At 35.2% G+C, this 24,519-nt stretch overlaps 1 protein-coding gene across 1 annotated transcript; it reads left to right on the forward strand.

Annotated features, from left to right (window-relative positions):
• The first annotated feature begins 1,258 nt into the window (after window positions 1-1,258).
• On the forward strand, window positions 1,259-22,496 carry LOC100378834 (lysosomal phospholipase A and acyltransferase-like). Its single transcript, XM_002738978.4, has 8 exons — window positions 1,259-1,391; window positions 2,591-2,747; window positions 10,143-10,261; window positions 14,528-14,626; window positions 17,386-17,613; window positions 17,738-17,983; window positions 19,408-19,561; window positions 20,335-22,496. Exons 1-8 carry the CDS (start codon window positions 1,274-1,276, stop codon window positions 20,465-20,467), a joined length of 1,254 nt encoding a protein of 417 aa, XP_002739024.1. The 5' UTR covers window positions 1,259-1,273; the 3' UTR covers window positions 20,468-22,496.
• The last annotated feature ends 2,023 nt before the right edge of the window (window positions 22,497-24,519 follow it).

Raw genomic sequence — 24,519 nt, forward strand, 5'->3', positions numbered from 1 at the left:
ATCATATCGAATATTACCAGCATCGAAAAGTTTACTCATCAAATACACAACTTGCTTTATTGCAGATAAATAAGAACTAAACCATTTTAGGGAAACTTACAAAATGCCATGAACTTAAGAGCTTCTTCAATAACACTCGTTTGTCCATCATATCAAACACCTGGCTTAATCTTATTAGCTGTGAAGGTCCCCCCCCCCCGATTTGTAGGAAACTGAAAAACGTGTTTCGCAACTTGTCTCTTTCTTTAGTTTCAAGTCATATTCAAGAACTCGTTTGAACACCATATCAAACGCTGAAATAAATTGTTTTCTTTTCAATTAAAAATATTTGAGAGCTGGGGGCTAAAATAAACAGTGCAGAGAAATAAATCATCTAACTGAAAAAAAAATCCTGTTGAAAGTGTAATACCCTTGTACAGGTTTTTGTAGTAAAGGACAATGCTGGAGATGAAACGCAAAGACAATCTGCTGACCTACTTTGAGGTAAAGATTGTAATAATCATCTTTATTGTTATCGTATCCTCTATGGGACTTTGATTATAAAATACAATAAAGGTATAACAATGAAAAAAAAATTAAATGAGATTAAAAGAGTATAGAACAAAGTTATTAATAAAATATAATAAAGTAAATGTTTTTAGTCATTTTGAGGCAGCTGGTAGTACTTTTTTCAAGTTGTTCTCTCGGATTTTAAAACAATCATGTACGTACTTAGCAATTCGAGGAGTTAATATTTTACTATCATTGTTTATTATCACAACTATTTTTTCTTTGTCAGGAAGTTTTGGAGGTAGCATCGAATTTTTGAGAAGCTCATTTCTTTCTTTTTTATAGAGACCGCATTCAAGAAGGAAGTGCTCTTCATTTTCTATTTCGTTTAATTAACAAAACTGACATTTTCTTTTTGAAATGTCAATGTTTTTATGTCTTCCAGTTTCTATTCCTAACACATGAGCACTAATTCTTAGTTTGGTCATGGATGACCTGTGGATGGAATTTTGCACTGTTTCTATGGCAGTATGGAACCCATATCTCGCGCATGCGTAGCGCGACGACAACTGCCTTTATAATCTCTGTTTACAATAGTAATTTATGCGAAATAGAAGAACAATAAAGATGGTCATCAACCTCAGACTTGTCTGAGCATCATCTCAACAGTCTACTAAGTATATTCTGGTATATTCTATTTTGCAAGTATTCGCTGAACTGGGTCAACGAACTATTATTGACTGCACGTGCGCAGTACGCCAATAGTAAGTTTGGATTCAAAAACATGGCGGCGGTGTCGGCGTTTTATTTCGTCTTTTTATTTTTCTGTTTATCGTCGCTGATGACGGTATTTGTGTGCGTTGGACTGCCTTTTAAAGCCAAGGGATCGCCAGTGATTCTCAGTAAGTTCCATTTCGACATTTATTTTCAATTATGTAGTTAAAATTCGTGAATGTACACCTGGTTGGTGACCTTTTCCGATTATGCGTGCCAGTGTCTCTATTGGTCTGGAATGGTTAATTGTGGGGAGGCCAGTAGTGTATTTTGCACCAATGAAGCTGCGATTTTACGTAGTCACCTTTCGTTGATAATGAGACCAAATAAATAGTAAACACGATAAATACTCAGTCCATCACAGGGACAATGGCCCCAGTACCAGTAAATGACAATAACAAGGTTAATTGGGTACCGAGGGCCTGTGCATTGGAATACCAGATGTTTTCATCTGCATGTGAATCGGGAGGAGGGGTTATGATTTATGATCGTAATTACTGAAAGGTCATGACATTACGGAAATCACCTGACTGATCATACCATCACACTCTCCAATAACACGTTCCCTGGCTGCTGACTTCTTTTTGTGGACCTTTCAGCAGACAATTTTTAATATGAAGTGAACACCTCTCCTCCAATCCTTCATCATAAATTATTTCTGTTATTTCATACAAGTGAATACTTGTCTACTCGTCTCGTATCAGAGTGTATAACAGCTGTTACATGTTTAGTTCCATCACAGCTGTAATGTAAACAGCTGCTGAAGTATGATTAGTTTCCAATTGTTTTCTTTCTTTCAATTAAAATCAGACGGTATGGAAAACATTCCCAGGAGAACATGTATTGTTTCAAATTATTTAAATAATGAATAGAGACTCTAACACAGTATTTTATTTATTTATTAACATATGAATATTCTTTTTTTTTTGAGGGGGCCCTAAGGAACTCTTACCTTGTTAATCAAATATGGACAGATTTGTAGAAATTTAGGCTGTCAAATAAAAATTTGTATCTGCTGAAATATGGAGTGTCTGCGTAAAATGTCAGGTAGACAGATGGCTTGTTACATTGAAATTCCCAAGTAGTGGAATTAAATTTAAGCGAAAATTATTGCTTTCATACTAAATCTCCCAAACAAATATTAAATATTCTGACAATTCAAGTTAAAACGATTTGTTTATGGTCTACGAAGTGGAAAGATTAGTAATTTTGACCCATGGTGCAAGATACCTGCTTGGTATTACATCTGATGATTACATACAATGTTTGTACACACGTATATTTCAATTCAATTTGTATGTAACCTGTTGATTTGTTTCACCTACAGTCCCTGGGGATGGAGGCACTCACATGCTTGGTAAACTTGACCGACCAAAAGTAAAGCACTACTATTGCCGTCAACGTACCAGTGACTATTTCAATATATGGCTGAATTTAGAAGAATTGGTTCCTTACATAATTGATTGCTGGTCTGATAATATCAAGTAAGGCATCCTAACCTTGAATGTCAAAGTCAATGTAATAAGCCCATTTACATGTATTATACCTAATGTTTAATACTCACATTGATCAGTCAGAACATGCTCCTGTAGTTGTCAATAAAACTTGTTATGCGAATACGTTTTTGTGTAGACAGAGCTGTTTGCCACAGACTCCAACATACAATTTATGTTAATTCATTTGGTATAATAAAACATTGTTACCTCAGTAACGATCAATATTAAGTTTTTTTCAGTATCTGCCAATATTGTTCCTTCATCAATAATTTCATGAAAACTGAACATTGATCAAAGCTGTGGTAACTATTTGTTTAATGTGTAACCAATTATGTCCAGAATTAACAAAAAAATTCAAGAAAATTAGCTAAAATGTACAAAATGTCATTACTTCTAATTTCTCTAGTCAAACAATTGTTGTTGTTTTTTAATTTTTTTAATTGATGTTCATTTTACTCTGAATCTCAGTTTAAAATTACAGCAATTCCAGGCACTGATTTTACGCTGAAGTAGTGCTAGATGTTGATAACTTACTACAATAGGTTACACACTTTGTTTTCAAATTTACAGAAGTTGTTACAAATAATGCAGACAGCATGTCTGCAATTTGAAGCACACCAGAAGAAAGCTCCGCCCATAAAAGTGGCGGTACATTAGTTTTGAATTTCTACTCCAATAAACGATTGAGGCTCTCAACTTAGTTTCATACCGGGTACTTCATATTTGCGTCACATGTTATTTCAGTGAGAGGGGCGCATAAAGTGGTGGCACTGTAAAGAACGTTATTTTACAGAACCAGCTGACCGACTGATCATGACAGAATTATTGATCAAAGTGCATTATTCCTACTATAGAAATATCCGTATCACGCTGATGTATATAACTGAAAGCTGCCTGCAACAAACGTCCTATGAAGACTTCATCCAGTATATCAATAATGAAATTGAATACATAAGTAGAATGGGTCGATTATTAGTTCTCTGCGATGAGAACCAAAAGGTTGATGTGCCACCAAATAATCACTGGCTGCGAACACACGTCCGGAGAGTGTTGCCGCCGTACACAAGTAGTTTTTGTTGAACTTCCCGTTCGTAAATGCGCGGTCGCAATTATAATATTTGACATAGTCTATAACGTTGTCAGTTTCCTGGCCGGATACTCTCGGTGGTAACAAACCGTTTGACGATATTATAAGCTGCCTGCTTTGAAACACCATTTCGATCTTCAATCTCAGCAAATGACAGTCCACGAAAATACGAATTGACAACTCTTGTTCTCATTTCAACTGGTTATTTGACTATTTGCTTCTCCATCGTGATGCTTAAACAACTTGGACATATGCCGATTTGTAGACACGCAATCGACACGATGACCGACCAAAAGTGAATGAAAGACAGACGCGCCTCAAAGTCCAGGTGTACCTGACTTTTTAGCAAAAATAGAAAACATTGTGGGCAATATCTGTCAATCATTCCTCTGATTTGCAGCCGATGTTTATATTTCTAGTTACAACTTATGTAAATGTGAAAACAAAGTGTGTAACCTATTGTAGTAAGTTATCAACATCTAGCACTACTTCAGCGTCAAATCAGTGCCTGGAATTGCTGTAACAAACAAAATGTGACATAGAACAATGTACACAACTTTGTTTCCATACTTCATTGTATACCAACTCTACAGTACAGTTCTCGCAGAAGCTTTGGCTTTTGTGGCATCATTGTCGCAAACGCATGGCTTCATTGTCGCCTCTGCATCGCATCATTGTGGCATCAGCTTTGCGTCATTGAAAATTGAAGCTGTGTTCGCCTCTCTTATTTTGTGGCATCATCGTGGCCTCAGCTTCGCAGTCTCATGGCATCAACATGGCATCAGCTTCAAAGTATTGTGACATGAGTATGACCTCATTATTTTCACATGGAAAAGCAGTAGAGAAAAAACACATGTACAGAAGTTCGATATGTAATCGATTTGAAATTCAAAGCGGTAAGGGGAATAAAATAATATGACCAAGAGTAAAATGACATTTTAAAAAGATATCTTGTTTAATTATTTAATGTTGCGAGTATTGGGTACCAAAAACTATGTGAAGTACATTGCAATCTGCAAGGTGACGAGTGTCATATTGACTGCAAGGAAAAACGTGATAAATTTAAATCACTCGATGCAATCGTCATTCGGAAACAACACAATTTGCTATACAAAATGAAACTGTTCGTGTTATAAAATTACCTTATTTTCGTTCATTTTATTTGCTGGTAAGAGAACAGATTCAGATTCCTCATTTTGGTGGTATTTTTCTGTGTTTCGTTTAGTTTTAGCCGAGTCCGATCCCATGCCCGGACTACTAATACATGCAAAACACGCGAACGCCGCCTGCCGTTGTCGCCGGCCATCTTGATACAAAGTTCCAAAACAAGTGCGTACATTTCCAACTATGATTGGATGGTTGTGGTGGCGTCGGTCTGGTAAAATTTTACATCCAATTTTCAAAATTAAATCACGTCAGTGGCCTGAGCTCAATCTATACGTACTTTAAAATATTCTCAAAAAAAAATATTTTCGAATAAAAACGAGCCACAGGCCTGGTAAAAAATCGAATATTGGGCTTCAGAAAAAAAAGTGTTCATTTAGTTGTAGCCGTTAATATTTGGTGACCAGTCGATGAACAATTTGAAACTCATTATACACACGGAAGTCCTTCGATACTGAATATCATCGACCCCAATCTGGTTTACCTTATTTCCCAACTTGCAAAACTGATTTGTATCTCAGCCCAGTTTTCCTTTTTTTCTTTTTGACTCCCATGTGCGAAGCACAAAATGGGAGTCTTTGCAGTTAGTGTGTATGTGTGTGTGTATGTGTGTATGTGTGTCTGACTGTTCCACTGCTATCTCAAGAACCATACATCGGTTTTTGATGAAACTTGGTGCATAGATGCTCTGGGCCAATGCGCAGATTTGATTAGGTTTTGGTAAAAATCCATGCCCGTTAATTACCTAATTTGCATGATAATTAGCTAATTTTTAGCTGTTCTATGACTGTTCCACTGATATCTAAAGAACCACTCATTGGATTTTGATGAAACTTGGTACATAGATGCTCTGAACATATGCGCAGATTTGATTAATTTTTGGTAAAAATCCGTGCATATTAATTACCTAATTTGCATGATAATTAGCTATTTTTTAGTGGTTCCATGACTGTTCCACTGATATCTAAACAACCACTCATTGGATTTTGATGAAACTTGGTACATAGATGCTCTGAACTAATGCTAGGTTTTGATTAGTTTTTGGTAATAATCCGTGGATACTAATTACCTAATTTGCATAATGATTAGTCAATTTTCGGTTTTTCCACTGATATCTCAAGTACTAATCATCACGTTTCAATGAAACTTGGTACATAGATGTCATACGGCACTGCACAGACCTGATAGTTTTTATGGTAATATCAGTACATATTAATTACCTAATTTGCATAATTAATTAATTTTCAGCATTTGATATAAGTAGTTAGCATTACATTTCAATGAAACTTGGTACTTACATACTCAAGGACTATGCAGAGATTGATTGTTTTCGATAAATATTTGTGCATATTAATCACCTAATTTGCATAATTAGTTAATTTTCAGCTTTTCCACGGGTATCTCAAGTACTAATCATCGCATTTCAATGAAACTTGGTACATAGATCCTTTAGGACTATGCAGAGACCTGATTAGTTTTAGGGTAAATAATTGTGCATATTAATTACCTAATTTGCATAATTAATTTTCAGCTTTTCTACTGATATCTAAAGTACTAATCATCACATTTCAATGAATCTAGAATTATGCAGACCCAATTAGTTTCCGGTAAATATTTGTGCATATTAATCACCTAATTTGCATAATTAACCAACTTTCACACTGATATCTCAGGTACTATACATCACATATCAATGAATGTACATGGATGCTGTAGGACAATAGACAGACCTGAATAATTGTGGGTTAAAATCTGTACATATTAATTACCTAATTTGCATAATTAACCAATTTTAAGCTTTCACACTGATATCTAAAGTACCGTAAAAACTCCAAAATTTCGACCAGTTTTAAATAATTGGTGTTAGAAATGTGACGTGTTTTTAGAGTCAAAATTAAGGTGCATTTTCGGACGGTCAAATTTTTCAGAATAGAAATCAGCAAAAAAAAATGGGGATGATAGACAGTGTGCTTCATTAGTTTTTAAAAAATGCAATGTCCGTCAATTGACGTAAACTTCCTCATGTTTCACGGTAAAAGCAAAGGTCGTGGCCGAGTTGTAACTCAAAATCTAAACAAAGTCATCAATCAGTGAGTATTATGACAAGCAAAACAAAACATCAAGATGCGGAGAAGAGGTCAGCACAAAACTAATAGGTCAAAAGACAAAGCTGTCTCGCACTACCTAGGAAAACTTGCGAATGTTCGAAGTACAGGTACCCATTGGACAAAAGATACATGGAAGTTTAGCAAACGATCTCCCCGACCCAGTGCAATGTATCCGGTTAGAATCAAAGCTCACGTGTCCCTTATTTGAGGGACCAAATTCTGCCGTAAATTCGCCCTTGGATTAAAAAATAAAATGGGATTTAAGAAAATAAAATGGGACTTTTAAGGTGTATTTTGGCGTCATTTTTCGGACATTTCAATCAATCCTGCCGGCTAAAATAGAGTAAGTTTTACCGTAGTCATTGACGTCTGTCTATTCAAGAGTACACGTGTATGATTTTTATCGTGACTAGCGTGAGCGGGTAAGCTTCCTTTCGAGAATGAGCTGTTATCACTGTGAACAATGTTAAATTATTCTTCAGATGACCAGTTTATTTTTTAAAAACAACTAATTTTTTTATTTAAAAAAAATCATGCCGTTTTCGCATCAAAATCCAAGCCAAAATATCGTACTACAACATCAATCTCTTCCGCATTGCGTTCAATAACATTAACATATTTAAATAAGCTATGGTAATTTGAACACGTTGGCATCATCCAGCTTTTTGATTGGTTAATTAGCGATTTGACCTATTTGACCTAAGAGAACATGGCGGATATCCTACAGCATCAAACGTTTATACGAGACCGGAATCATTCGCTTACGATGAAACTAAGTTGACTTTTATTTGTATTTCATAACCATTCAACAAATTTATTTTGTGTACATTATTATAATCACTACTGAGTACAGTAATAATCAACAATTCAGAAACGCAGCATGCCGAGATTTTTGTGTTCATTTTTATTTGAAACTTCGTTTATTTAGAATATATTTTCGTTACCAATAAAATAAAAATCTCTCAGTCAATCAGAAACCCGGATTCATGCCTTTGAGGAAGGTCCCGTTTGAACGCTCACATCATTTTTTTTTTCGTTTGGGGGAAAACTAAAACTGGTCGCAATTTTCGAATAAGAATGAGTCGGCAATTTTTAGTGGAGTCGAAAATTTGGAGGTAAATAAAACACCGAAACCCGGCAAATAAATAGGCGGACGAATTTTTAGAGGGGTCGAAATTTTTTCACGGTACTAATTATTCCATTTCAATGAAACTTAGTACAAAGATGCTCTAGGACAATGTACAAACCTAATTAGTTTGGGGTAAAAATCTGTTCATATTAATTCCCTAATAAGCATAATAATTCATAATTTTTTGGTTCTAATCACATTTCAATTAAACTTGGAGACATAGATTTTCTGTTACATTGCGCAGACCTCATTAGTTTTACACTCAAATCTGGTCATATTAATTTTCTGATTTGCATAATTAGTTTTCAGCTAAGTAATTTCGAATTATATTTAATGTGTCTCCAATACTCTCAGCACATGGGAGTTCTTTCTAAGCTTTCTTTGTTTTGAACTGAGGTCAAATCCCAGCCGTTTGTCAAAATATACCGATGTTTTTCAGTGAATGATTGTGAAGCCTGTCACAGCACAGTGAATCGACGCCGGAGATTGGACAGTACGACGACCTTCAATTAGCGTCAAATATGCTTTGTTACAACATCATTGATTTGCTAAAAGTCACCTGATCGGAGCACGACCTGGGTCACAGAACCATATTTGTCCGTATTATCAACGGGACTTTGCGAGAGAACCACACCCACATTTTCAACCATTTTTAGCGCGGAAGTTGCCAACAAATGTCGAAAAACTTGTGAATGTTATGGATTTGAATAAAATAAAGCTAGCGGTTGGTAAGACTGGTTAATAATATATCCCCCGATGCTCTTCGAATTTTTTTAATTTTATTTCAAGGCGAGAAATAGATAATTGAAGTTCCATCGATTTCAAGGCGACTGTTTCACCGCGACAACTCTACGCTGTGTTGTAGTTTCACGAGGTAAAAAAATATATATAATAAATAGTACGTGTTTAATTATTTGGTTTTACAGCCCGCAAATTACGGGACATGATCTCCATGAATTACGATAAATAAATGCTGAGTGTGTTAAATAATGGACGTCGGGGCCGTTTGGAGAAACCAACGGGGATCGATATTCCAAACAAATTATTGGGACACGGTCGGTAGACATTTCAAACAAATGATATTATTAACGAAAGACGAGATTTTTCCAGATATTTACGAACATTCTGTCACAACAAATATATGCAAAATTGACAAATACACAAAGAGATATTAGGTTTTATTTTAGCCTTAGAAATATTTTCTTCACTCAGTCCATGCGTGGTACTTCTATTTAGCTGCATGGTCCTTCGGCTTGTGTTCTCCTTCGGGGAAATAACAATAATTATACAAATCGTAAACTCAACGCAGTCAGGAAAAGAAACCCGGACAACCATGTCGTACTTCTGTTGAAATACGTTTTGTAGCAGTGCGTCACGTCAGAATATTGTTTAAAATAAAATAAAATAGTCAATCCCAGCCAAATCTAGGTCAATAGGTCAGATTGCGTGCATATAATTATAGATAGTTAAAACAAAAAGTATTTGAACTTTTGACGGTTGTTTAACATCTATGCACGGTTACTAAACTAGTAACCGTGATCTATGAAAACCATAAAATTGTTAGTAGTCCGAATTTTTGCACAGTCGAAAATAAAGCGAAAATTCAACAAGCGGTCACAAAAGCGAGCGATTGAAAAGCGGAAGCGGGCGAGAGGTTGGGCGAAATGAGTTCTGTACCTCTTTGTTTGATGAAGCGATGCTGATGCCAAATTGTCGCCATAATGAGGCCACAATGAAGTGAAGCGATAACCGCCTAACTTTTTAATTGTCGCAACATTGAAGCGATGCTGAAGCCATAACAGTGCCATAATGATGCGATGCTGAAGCGAAGGTGAAGCTGAAGTGAAGCCAAAGCTTCTGCGAGAACTGTACTGTACATGTACTTTGTTTGCCAGGTTAACATATAACAACAAAACAAGAAGGACCACAAATCAAATCGGAGTGGATGTCAAGATACCACATTTTGGTAATACTAGTTCAGTGGAATGGCTGGACCCTAGCAAAGTATCATATGGTACGCAACACAATGTTCCTTTTATAGGTTTATTTGGAATGAGAAAACATTTACTGCATGCTACTAGCAGTTGTTTAATGTGCATCTCAGGGTCATAGTGACCTTGCTGGCAAATCTTATGAGATTTAATGATTCACAGTACATGTACCATACCGACTCAGCACCCATGCTCAACTAAGTGCTCACCCTCACTTTTGAAGCATTTCTATTTTCAGGTCCATATTTGGCTAAGCCAAATTTGACTGTTTACTGAGAATTGTTTGACCTATTCAAATACCACTTATCAAATTTATATAATACAGCGTAGATAATAGACTGCCTGAATATTGTTGGAATACATAGGCCACAGTAACCGTGTGTAAACTATGTTTCGACAATGACCTGTTAACAACCTTGAAAGGCGGTAAATACTACATTCCATATTCAGTTTACCTCTCGAAAATCTGTAATTACCATTTTCATACATGCTACTTTTGCCAAAATCAATTCTAACAAATTGTACTTCAAAATCGATAATTCACTTCTGTTTGATTTTCCAGAATTTACATTTTAGATTACCGTATTACCCCGGGCACGCGCCCAGGGGCTTGAACATACAAAATCGGGAAAAAAATTGGGGGTGGGCGCTTACCCGAGGACCACCCCAAAAAAGCTTTAAAAAAGTTGTTTTTGTGATTGTATGATGAGGTCAAATAAAGGAATGCTTTCGTACACTTTGTACACATACTTATTTCTTGATTTATGCGAGGTTTCAATAAACGTGAGCACTCGGTCAAGAACTGTGGGAAAACTAAGACACGGGGTCGAATTTCATAAATAAAAATTGTTTTATGTCAGCGAATGGAGTTGTATTACTCACTGAATTTGGCTACAAAGTATGGCAAGTATTGTAATCAATGCACGGTTACTTTTTTAGTAATCCAAGATGGCGATGACCTCATTAGCATAATTTCGTTCATGCACGTATTGATACATCGCATCGTAATTACTGAAGAATAGCAGACAGGGTTATGAAACAAATAAACCTTTTATTACTGATGTGAAATGTTTACAAACTATTGTGAATACATAAACATATCCAAGTGGCGATACATAAAAAACAGACTGAAAATAAACTCTGGTTGACCTCATTAACATGATTTATTCACACCCCCACACACATGACAAAATTATGATGCATCGTCGGCATGCCTCATTATGGTTATCGTAATGGACTTGAGGTCGGCAAAATGTTTTTTCTTCAACGACAGAAAAATAATCCACATGACCGTAATGCCATAGCTGTGATGAAGGGATGGAAAGAAAGTAGCAAGTTTACGACGTGATGTCTCAAAAGTGCTAGCTCCCGTTATGGATTCACAGTCAGCGAAGTGCTACGTTTTGAAACCAAAGCTAAGTGCTTCAAACCACTCACCAAGGTATGAATTATTGCAATATTGGATTCATCGTGAATGAAGAGAAAGCAGAACGTGTGCGCCACATGCTTCGTGGTTCATCTTACGTCGTTAAGTTCCAATGAGTTTTTACGTAAAAACACAAACAAAACGGCCCTGTTCAGGGCCACTACACACTCCAAAAAGAGAACTACCGTAACAAACACACTATTTAAATAAATCAAACACGTTCGTTTTTGACAAATAAAACTTTATTGTTGACCCCGTTCTTGGCTAAAAATCACCCTGGGCGTTTAACCGAGGATGTCCCCAACATGTAACTTTTGTGAAAACAGGGAGGTGGGCGCTTGCCCAGGGAGGGGCGCGTGCCCGGGGTAATACGGTACATGTCCATGACGATTTGTTTCACAATCGGATTATTGGCGGCTATCTTGCTTTTTGACTATACTACTATATTTCCAAGGCTAAGGGACCATTTTCATTCATTTTTAGCACATGCATCATACATATTGGAATACATGTCCATGCCAGTTTGTTTCATAATCAGATCAAAAATGACTGACTGGCGGCCATCTTGCTTTTTGGAAAATCTTGGACAGGATTTGTCGGTTTTTGGTTTAAATTTGATACAAACATTATACAAGTTGAGTTGCATGTCCATGATGATTTGTTTCATATTCAAATCCAAAATGACAAGTTTTTTTTCTCTTCAAATTTACCAGGTATACATGTCCATATCAATTAGTTTCACAGTCTAACCAAAGATGTTTGACTGCCTGCAATGTTACTTTTTGACCATACTACTATATTTCCGTGCATAGTCTGAAGAAACAAAATTCAGTTTGAATACAAAAAAATGCATGAATAGCGTATCCTGCTAAATTTCTAACCATATATTTCAAGCCAATTATTCACTCTCAATTACTAACTATGCTTTTGGTCAATATTACTTTATTTTTAGGATAAATAACATTTCCCCTAATTCCAACAGGGACTATGTCATTAACAATGACTTGCGATTAAAAAACAAATGATATGTTATGCTAATTATATACAAATTATGTCATTTACTCACACAATCATCACCTCTCAGTATAGTCAATAGAAAAGTCTTATCCCATGGCATGTAGTGTTGGGGGTATACATGTGTCATTGTCATGTGTCATACAGTCATAACTTAAAAACTTTAAGGTTGATTCTTTTGAAACTTGTTAGTCCCCGTTCGGACGGAGTCCGAAAACGGGGACTTATGTTTTGCCCTGTGTGCGTCCGTCCGTCCGTGCGTCCGTGATCACCTGTATCTCGAACATGCATGGACCGATTATGTTCAAACTTCACTCATACATCACACATTATATGGGACATATGCACATGCATTTTTTTCATGATCCGATTAACGATAGCCGAATAGCGGCCATTTTAAGGCCGAAAATGCATCAAAATGGCACATTTTCACCATTCCGGACCCGGATCTCAGTTATGCATGGACGGATTTCGTTCAAATTTGGTACATACATTAAACATAATAGGACCTTGATGCACGTCATTTTTTTTTTTCGGATCAAGTTCGAAATGGCCGACTGGCGGCCATTTTGTTTTAAAGAATTCAGTTCTGGATCCGTATCCGAGACATGTCTGGATTGATCAAGTTCAAACTTCACACACACAAGGTACATCATGTCACAAATATGTATGTGCATTTGTTTCATGATCCCATTAACGATAGCCAAATGGCGGCCGCTTTAAGGCCGAAAATGCATTGAAATCGCACATTTTCACCATTCCGGACCCAGATCTCAGTTATGCATGGACGGATTTCATTCAAATTTGGTACATACATTAAACATAATAGGACCTTGATGCACGTCATTTTTTTTTTCCAGATCAAGTTCGAAATGGCCGACTGGCGGCCATTTTGTTTTAAAGAATTCAGTTCTGGATCCGTATCCGAGACATGTCTGGATTGATCAAGTTCAAACTTCACACACACAAGGTACATCATGTCACAAATATGTATGTGCATTTGTTTCATGATCCCTTTAACGATAGCCAAATGGCGGCCGCTTTAAGGCCGAAAATGCATTGAAATCGCACATTTTCACCATTCCGAACCCGGATCTCAGTTATGCATGGACGGATTTTGTTCAAATTCGGTACTTACATTAAACATAATAGGACCTTGATGCACGTCATTTTTTTTTTCGGATCAAGTTCGAAATGGCCGACTGGCGGCCATTTTCTTAAAGAATTCAGTTCTGGATCCGTATCCAAGACATGTCTGGATTGATCAAGTTCAAACTTCACACACACATGGTGCATCATGTCACAAATAGATATGTGCATTTGTTTCATGATCCGCTTAACAATAGCTGAATGATGGCCATTTTAAGACCGAAAATGCATTAAAATCACGTATTTTCACAATTCCGGAACCAGATCTCAGTCATGCATGGATGGATTTTGTTCAGATTTAGTACAATGTGTTGTACATATGCAGGTGCATTTCGGTCATGATCTGCTTTGAATGTCACTCAAATATGAACGGAACGGGGACGTGTCATTGACAATGACTTGTTTTCATACATGCTCCTATAGTTTCAATGCAAACAACCAGCTTACAAACACCATCTATCCATCCGTTCAACTGTCTGTCTCTGTCTGTCTACATGTTTGCATAGAGTCTTAACTTGAAAACTTTTTCTTGAAGCTGAAGTTAGTCATGGTCTTACAATAATGCTGGACTATATGCCAACTACCAGTGACTGTCATAATCCACACTTCCAACCATTTTAACTGAGTTGATCAGTGAGGTTTTTGGGTACGAGCACTTAGTACAAGCACCTGTAACTTATATCTTTATATTTTCTTACAGGTTCCTATTTTGCACCGCTTGTTGATAAGCTGATTACTTTGGGATATGAAAGAGGCATTACAGTGAGAGGAGCCCCATATGACTTCAGGAAAGCACCAAGTATGTATCACTCTCAAATAACAGATGGATGCCCTCAATTGATTACTTTGGCAGCCATTTTGAATTGGAAAAATAATATACAACTACATAATTCAAAAAACGAAAATTTTCTTTGAGATTCTTTGCCATTCACTGAGAATAATTTAGCAAAGTTTTAGTTCCTGTGGTCTTAAAGCAAGTCTCAAAAGTATTGGGGCAGCCAATTTGCAAACTCGCTAGCAAATTAGCTAACTGCTTGGGTTTTGACTAAACAGTTGGTTTTCGAATCTCGTAGGCGCCGTCTTGTTGTCACGCCCACTCTGGGTGAATCGAAATAACAGCAGGGGACGGTCGTCATACTTTAGGAGCTAATCAGCCACAGTTGGATGAAGATTTCGCTTTCAAATATACCAGGGAAAGTGTTCTATGTGTAATGAGGTTGATTTTTTTAGCGTTTGGCTAATATTACCCCGACGGATAATTTAGATGTGAAAGTTTGTCATTTTCTTCCTGATTTGTAGGAAACTGTTTATCAACATGTCCCTTTATTGCTGGGAAAGGATTGACCAGCGATGTTATTAGTCCAAGAAAATTGTTCAGCTTGGAATGTGTCTGAATCCCTCATTAGTATGCAAGAATGTAGGAATGTACCAAGAAAATTGTTTTTCTGGAGTAAATTGTAGTGTATTTTACTTATGAAAGGTCAAAAAGTGCATGGAGATTTTATGAAAATGTGTGGATGTTAACAGAATGATGTCGTGTGGTCACAGTTGCGCAATAAATGATAGACTATTTTGGGCGTAGCTATAAAATGTGTCACCGAAGTGCTCACACGTGTGCATGATTCCAATAGTTTGTGCTGTGAAGAAACTCCACTAGAAAATAAGTATTGTGTAATTTGTAGTGAGAATGTATTCAAATAGATTTATGTTTATGAATTTTGTTTCTTTTCAAAGTGTATTTATATAATAAAAATTGTTTATAAAAATGTTTTTTATACTTTTTTGATAGATTGAATTTACAAATGATAAGTAATTTTGTTATTCCATCACTCGAATTATGTGTTACGAATTTCTGATAGTTTAGGCTTTGTGTGCTTGCGAACGGGAAGACATTAAACAGTACAGTACAGTGGACGTCGATAAAAGAGAACGTATTTCGAAAGTTGTGAAATCATGGTACTGTTTTGGCATTATACGACTTGCAGTTCCCTTTTGATGGATTTTATGTGATTGGCCGTGTTATCAAACAGTATTATTATGTAAATCTGCTCGGGAATATCTGCAAGCAAAGTTTAAATTGCCATTTTCATGCTGCGTATAGCGTGGAGTCGTAATCTAAGTATGCACAATTGTTCGTCTCGTGTTCCCGGGTGCATTTAAAAATCCCTTTTGAATTTGGGGGACTTTGTGTGACTGACCGTGGTGTTTGAAAACTTTAGTCGAACTGTAGTAGTGTGTATTAAATTACGTTTGTGTCTCAACCTTGTTCTTGACCGCAGTACGCTTGGTCGTGAACTTCCACATACCCACGCTTATGGGAATAGTGCATCGTGGGTATTACTGCATTGATCAAGGTGAAACAAACTTGGCTGTTGTAATGCCTGTTGTTCGAATACATCGCTCGTGTTTCTCTTCCTGTCTTAGAGTTCTCTGTTTTCTTTGATTCTTTTATTTCAATTAAACAGCGATTTGGCTGTGACCATGCATTTAGGTCATTGGTTGATTGTCATAGTAACATACGCTAAGTACAATTAAACGTCCGGAGTTGAACAGTAGTCATTTCTAATTTAGTTTAATTCCTTCAGTTAAAAATTGAGTTTCCGAAATAAATAAATAATAATAATACGTACCCTCATGTATACTTCAAGTTTTTGAAATTTCTTTTCTGCCTGTTCGCCAATCCGTTGCTCTAAAAAACACACCTTTAAATACTCTTTTAATTTTCCCAGCATCGAGATGGCTCTTCCAACTCTTGTTTAGTTTCAAGCAGTGTTCAAGATAGCTACCCCCATATAGTAAATATCGGCGGATTAATCGCATTTATCATATTATCGCTTGACGCCAGCTGACTGGCCATTCTCAGGTTTACCAGGGAAACTACTTTTACATTATCACGCCTCGTAACAAAGTAAATCATTCAGGGGAATCTAGACATGCACCTACAAAGCTATGTATGTCCCCTAATGCAACTTAGACTCGCCCTGAGTGGACGCGGCCATGGGTCGGCACCAGCTAGATTCGAAAGCCAATTTTTTAGTCAAAACCCAAGCAGTTAGCCAATTCACTAATGAGTTTGCAAATTGGCTGCCCCAATACTTCTGAGACTTGCTGTAATAAGTGTGTTAGCCATGACCATCTTTACAAATAGTAGTGAGTGTCCTTTATTTAACACTCATTAAATTATAGTGTTTCATATTAGGAAATGAAAATACTAAACATAGTATAAGTGCCATTGTGTTTTGAATTTTGTTGTTGTATGTAAGGATTTTGTGTTTTAAGTGATTGCGACAGACAATGTCATCTCGTATGTTCAGTATTTTTATAAGTAGCCCTTCATACAGATCTTGATTGCACGCCATCTCCATAGCAAGACCAAGAATGTAAGCTCAAAAAATGTTACCTTTTTCAATGCTACCTGTTACTTATTAATAAGTGTGCAGTTCCCACTTGGATAATCATTTCTATGATTTGTAGTGGACTATATAAATTATTTTTTTTTAGTTCAATAGATCATTATTTGTGCAGTGTTGTATTATTTTACTCTTTTAATATTTTCAGATGAAGGCGAAGTGTTCTTTAAAAATCTCACCAATCTGATTGAAGAAACTTACAAGAAGAATGACAATAAGAGAGTGGTGCTAGTGACACACAGCATGGGAGGACCCTATGCATTGTATTTATTGAACCACAAGTCACAGGAATGGAAAGATAAATACATCAAATCCCTGACATCTCTTGGTGGTCCATGGACAGGTGCTGTTAAAATTGTCAGGGTATTTACATCAGGTATGTTTGGTTTGGTATTTGCTGTCTCTATGTGATGGGTTACAGCTAATTATAATGTTTGATGTTTTAATTTTTAAAGCTGTCTATATAGCAGTGTGTAAAATGTGATGTTTGTTTTCAATAGGGGACAATCTTGGAACCTTTGTTGTAAATGCCTTGGAATTGAGACCAGCACAAAGAACGTACCCAAGTTCAGCATGGCTGTATCCAAATGATAAGTTCTGGGATTCCAAACAAGTTGTCGTAGAGACGCCGACTAGGAACTACACTCTGGGTGATCATAAACAGTTATTCAAAGACTTGGGAATACCATACGCATATGATATGTGGTTAGACACAAAGGATTTGATTGGTTCTCTCACTGCACCAGGTCAGTATTGTACTCACTATAAATATGTATTGTATTCATCTAAATACATGAAGTATGAAGTAAAATTGGTATGGATGGCAACTCTAGCACCTCCACATTTTACAATAAATTGTGATAATTCTGTTATCTATAAAACAAACTGGACTGACATGTTATCTAAATACAATTTGGTATAATGAGTAGGCCTTAATTAGGAACTGCCTTCCATATTTAAGTTTCAGACGTTTCAACATTAAAAAATAATTTCATTTTTAGTAAAATTTCAACAATTTGTAACAAGAATAACAATAATAACAAGAAACCAAAAACATTGTTTTTAGCCTCAATGTTCTGCTGAGGATTTTGTTAAAAAATGGTGGATAATTAACATAATTTGCATAAGCTATTCGTAATTTTTTGTTTTGTTTTACTTTTCACAAACTGCTTATGCACTGTATTTACTCAGATTTATAATTTGGAATGAAAATGCAAGTCATGGTTTAAATCAGTCAACAAGAAAATAAATAAATAAATTATTATAAGTACTCATTTGCTATTTGTTGTGCAAAAATAGTGGCAAAATATATAATGGAGGATTCTATAATATCTATAAAATATCTTTGGTTGTAGTGAAAACTGAATGTTGCAATTACTGTAAACAGTCATGGCAGTCTTATGTGTTACCTCTGTCAATACGAATTCTGGGTACAGAATACAGTACAGTTGTTACGAGGAAGCGTTATGGTTGGAGCACCCTCAACAGCAGACTGCAGTCTGTGATTAGGTAGACCAAAAGATTACCAGCCATGATGGAAAGCAAGTTGAACATTTTGACATCAAGTTTTCTTGTTTCCACGTAGGATTTTCAAGAATTTCATCAATGTTTCAAACATTAGCACTTACAGCAAAGTGTTATTCAGCATTTCTTTAAAAGATTTTTGTTTTTAAATTTTCTATTCATAGAGGTGATTGTCCGTCCTTATCTGTCAAAAATGTTCAACTTCTTCTTGAAAACTACCAGCTAAATTGCTTTGATACTTGGTATCAAATTGAGCTGGCAGTTTTCAAAAAGTCTCATGAGTATGGGTTGCTTCATTTGGCTACCACAATGTTCTTGTAAGACAGCAGAGCTATTTCCACTTTAAGGTTGCATGTTTCGATTTATTTTTGACATTGCACACATTGTGTTTTTGCAGTTAATATGCGTGTGTGTCTGCCTGTTCCTCTGACATCTCAAGAACCATATGTTGGTTTTTGATGAAACTTGATGCATAGATGCTCTGGACCAATGCGCAGATTTGATTATGTTTTGGTTTAAATTCATGCATATTGATTACCTAATGATTTTGAGTGTGGCGGTGTCAGATAAGCATGGCAATGGCATCACCTCACTGTTTGCATCCTGGGGAGAAAACTGGTTACAAAAATAGTACATTTACTTGCAGGAGTTCCTGTTTTCTGTTTGCATGGCTCTGAAGTACCAACAGGAGAGAAATTCATCTATGATGATAGTCACATATTCCCTGATGATCAGCCAATTATCTTGACTGGGGACGGTGATGGCACTGTTAACATGAAGAGTCTGAAAGCATGCTTGTTGTAAGTGTAAATATGCCTATCACATGACCCTATCACATGACTACATCAAAATACCAGGTTTCACCACTGTACAATTGACACATGTAAAAAATGTAAATAATTCTCAGTATCTTGTATACAGTGCTTTTGTTCAGTTCTATAGTTCAAAACACCCATAATGCATAGTGTTTTGCACTGAATGGCTAAAGAAAATTCAATGAATCACCAGTTCGGCCATCATAGAAGTAGAGTCATTTTTGCCATTCAGTGTGTTGTGTATTTTCAACAAATAAAGTGATAAAAATGCAGTTTTAAATGTAGTTTCAATGTTCAATTTGACATCTCTATTCATCTCTGCTGTTGTCTATTTTTACACGTCACTGGAACATCAACTCATCAAAATTTATGGAATATTGGTTGGTCAATATATTAAACCTCGAAACATACCAGTAATGGTCGGAATATAATTCTTATTACCCTTTGTTCAACCAAAATGGAAACTATTTCCTCATATATACTGTTATATGATATACAACAAAATGGCTATAAGATATTGAATTGCTATACCACGGCATATCTTGAATAGAATATGTTGAAGTATAGAGGTCAGGCAATGTCCAAATAAACAGCTTGACTGGCTTAAACTTTGTATGGTGTAAATGCATGTGATTGTTGACTGGATATACGAAACATAAGTTGTAGGGTAATGTTTATTAATGACTGTCTTCAGCTGAAATGTTTAATACAAAAATATATGATACTATTTTGAACATTTTGTCTTTTTTTTTTTTTAGGTGGAAGGACCAACAAAAGCATCCGGTGCTGGAGAAGGGATTTCCGGGAAATGAACACGTCCATATGCTACAGAATAATACTGTAATTGATTACATAATTAAAAATGTACTGATGACCCCAGATAACCTCTGATATCCGACATTCACCGTTATGTGTATTCTACTTAGCTGTTCTGATTGTTTTTAAAGAATGTTTTTTTTTTTTTTAATTTTGCGATTAATGCGGTGATATATTGTCATGTATATTGTTGCTGTGTGTGCCAAGATTTGTTCTCGATGGCAGTGTCATCTTGCAAGAGAAACAGGTACCGTATGGTGCTTTGTAATTTCTGTGCTATGTAATACATTGTACATGTAGATATGGCTAGACAGAAAACAACTTGTACGTAAAAGTGATTGTAGATTTCAGTTCATGAATTGACTTTCAGTTTGCTGATAACTGAAAAATGATGGTCAATCCTCTGCACTTTCCACTTTAAGCTCAAATTCAGGAACTTGAACAAATCTATGATGGCGGAGTAATTCGTGAAGTCGTAAAATTAACATAGAATATCCTGAATGGACCACAGGCAAAAAAGGGCTTACGAGTCACATGACTTGTTTCCATCATGTTCTGTTCTCTCCCGTCATTGCATCCTCATTTGCCAAATACCATGATTACATAGATGATTTGAACAGTGAATGCTATCCACAGAGAAAATGAAACACTATTTGAGAGATAAAAAGAAGTTGCATGTTATCAAGATCTCACGGACAATTTGCATCGTGTGTTTATTATACAGTAAACAATTGAATGTATTAATTTACCTAGACTTTTGATATTCAGTGAATTTAAGAGACAAAAACAAAGCATACAATTCTCATGCTTTAACTTTCAAAATTCAATGACTTTAAATTAATCAATGATTTTCTGATAGTCGTAATTATATTCTCTGTGGTCACATGGGTCCTGCCTGTGCTTATGTCATTCTTTTGGTAAAATAAAAGCTGTATTTTCATAATTTTATATTATTGTAATATACAGGTGTTGGATTTCCATTTAATGTACATATCTTGGCACCTTTTCTATTGGGTATGTAGTGTGGTGACCACAGTGTTAACTTTCTGATGCATGTGACAGTGGTGGGTGTAAAAAACGTTTTCATAATCCATTGTCGCTATTGATCATGGACATGTCTCACTTGACAATTAAACTCCTATAAACAACAAGAACCACCAGTCCCGTCTTAGTTGTCCTTTTTTAGTAAACGTCATTATCACAGTTGAAGTTGAATCAAGCATACTGGTAAATGCATTATTGGAAAGGTTGACTTTCTTTAAAATGTACAAGTCCTCTATTCAAAACTGATTGGTTTTAGACAAAATTCCACTGACAAATTAAATATTTGCTTTCTTGGTGTTGTAATCAAATAAAACAGTTAATCAAACTAAAAAAGTTGTTTTCAAAATAGAGATTACACCTATAAGAAGATGGGACTTGATGCAAATTATCCAGTCAATTTTAGTGGCTAAAAAGAATTTTGCCATGCATCTTCTGAGCCAGAAAAACATGAGGCTGAAAAAGTGGATATTTTCCGTATTTTACAGGTGAATAAAAGAGTTTATGTAAAATGAAATTTGGACTGATACGATTATTGTTACTGTTATTTGAATAATTTATTAAATTTTGTGTTTTTATTGATTTCTCAGGTATGATTATGAAATTGTTATTTGATTGAAATGTGGTTTGAAACGTGATGAAAAATTAAAGTCCAATTCTGCACAATCTTTTAAAAATAATTTTACTGTATTTTCCATACAATATCGGGTTCATTGATGTTTTATCATTGTTTTTTACAGAAACTGTTATGGATTTTCTAAATGTGGCTTCTGAGTTTTGTATAGTGCCACAGTGATGAATATACCAATATACAATAGACTTGTTCCCCTATAGTGGTTTTGCCACATTCTTGTGACCCTGCAGATAGCATTATGAGGTACAGATGTAGATATGGGCAAAGTTATATATAATCATTTTCAACTAAAATTTTAAATAAGTCAAAAAATTTATCAGTTTTCGTAATTTTGCATGAAGTCTGCCCTGTGCTGTACAATGGTTAATCCAAATCAACTGTTAATGTACGTGTTCAAAAACATTTAATAAATGTTAAACATTGAAAATATATCATGCTGTGGTATTAAAAAAATAAATAAAAACAGTGTTTTTTTTTGCCAATTCCCTCTTGGACAAGAAGCAAAATCTTTGTTTTGGTTTAATATTCTTGTAACAGTTGCCGCATTTTAAATAACTTCTACTTTTGCTGTTTTGTAAATATTACTTCATGACAGTAAACGAGAGGTTTCTCAATAAATATACTTGGTTGATCTAGCATGATATAACTCCTGGATAAATACAAACTATTGATTTGAATCACTTGTCCTGTTACATCACAAGTACCTGCATCCTATCCCAATTAAAGATCTAGAGTTGGTGTAAATGCACATAACAATGCTATCTTTGTCTTTCAGTGATTGTTTACCTGTGATGATGTGAATCCAATTGCTTTTTAATTTGCTAATAAGTGAAACGGTATTAAAATGGAATTAAAAAAAGTACACAATAAATGAAGGTTGAATAAATATGTAGACTTTTTCACTTATTCTGTACTGCCATTATTATTAATGTAACATGAAAAGGAAAGTAGTTTGTAAGTGTATTATATATCCAGGTCATGAGTGTTTTTAATGCCAATTGGCCAGTATATTTGTAAATTTATTAGTGATGTTAATTTTGGGGTCTCAAAACCATGGAATCTTTTAATGTGATGATTTAAATTACAGACTCTAATCATTGCATCAAATTGTGTTCAATGTCAGTCTCATAATACATGGTACATTTGTAAAATAAATTGAATGAAAGTACACTCCATGATTGGCATTTTTGCTGAATCACATGAGTCCGTTCTATATATACATGTAATAGAGCAGTTTTGAATTGTAAATCAACACTACAAAGAAGAGTGATTGCAAGAACAAAATTGTAATGTTGTTAGTACACTAGTGATTTATACAAACTGTTTTGAAATTGAAGTGATTTCCGGCTTATAGAAGACATGTCTTCCAAACAGTGTTAATTTAGTATTATTTTTTAGTGAACAAATTAGAATCTCAAACTTCATATATTTGAATTTATTTTTAAAACATTTTAGATTTTTCATTAATAGTACATGCAACATTTAGTTCTTCAGTATCCCAATTACAGCAATGTACTTGTACTGTACAGCTGTGTTTATACTGTCACAAGCTTTCTTCACACAAGGTAACTTAATATAATAGTGACATTTTTGTAAATTTAACTCAAGGCAAGAATTAGGATCTTGCTTTGCCTTAGTGTCATTGTAAAGAAACTTTAGAGAACTAGCTACATTGTGACTGTTAGCTCAAATACCATGCTTTGTCTCTAAAGATTGTATTTATATTGTCAGTATTGCTTATCAGTCTTAAATTATATTTAAATCTGTTGCTGTTTTAAATAAATTTTCAATGATTTCAACTGTTTTTGATGGTATTGCTTTTTTAACGGCTAAAGTGGCAATACAGATGAGTACTTTAACAGTTAAATCAAGAAACAAATTCTGATTCCAAGCTGCTAGTGTCCCATTGAACCACAATTTTGTATTCCTTGTTAAGTCTCAAATTTGTCATGTGATGGTCAAGTATCCAGAACATTGCCATTTATGATTTATATTTCCCAGAACGTGCAGACAAAGTTATTGGATTATTTTAAATTTGTCAAAATACAATCACTCGTGATAAATCATTTTATTTCGACTTTGTTGAGCATAATAAAAAAAACTTGTAAAATCATCACATTTACCATTAAAATGAAACTTAGATGCTCTGTGACACTGAGAAGGCCTAATTAGTTTTACAGTGAAATGTGTATATTAATTTTCTAATTTGCATAATTAGTTATATCTCATGTACGTACTACCCTGGTAGACTGGGGACAATGGTTTTGGGTTGAAAACCATGGAGATTAATTACATTGAAACATAGATGCTCTGGGGTAATACAGTTTAATGTTGAAAACCATGTATATTATTTTTGTTACTTCATTTTTAAATTGTAGTAGGTTCTTTGGAAAAATTACAGGGCTTTATCTAGAAAAATACTGAAAGAGAGAGCACAGCAATGGGAGAGATA

The sequence above is a fragment of the Saccoglossus kowalevskii genome, chromosome 6 (assembly GCF_978046115.1).
Source record: "Saccoglossus kowalevskii chromosome 6, keSacKowa6.1, whole genome shotgun sequence".
In the NCBI taxonomy this organism is placed as follows: Eukaryota; Metazoa; Hemichordata; class Enteropneusta; family Harrimaniidae; genus Saccoglossus; species Saccoglossus kowalevskii.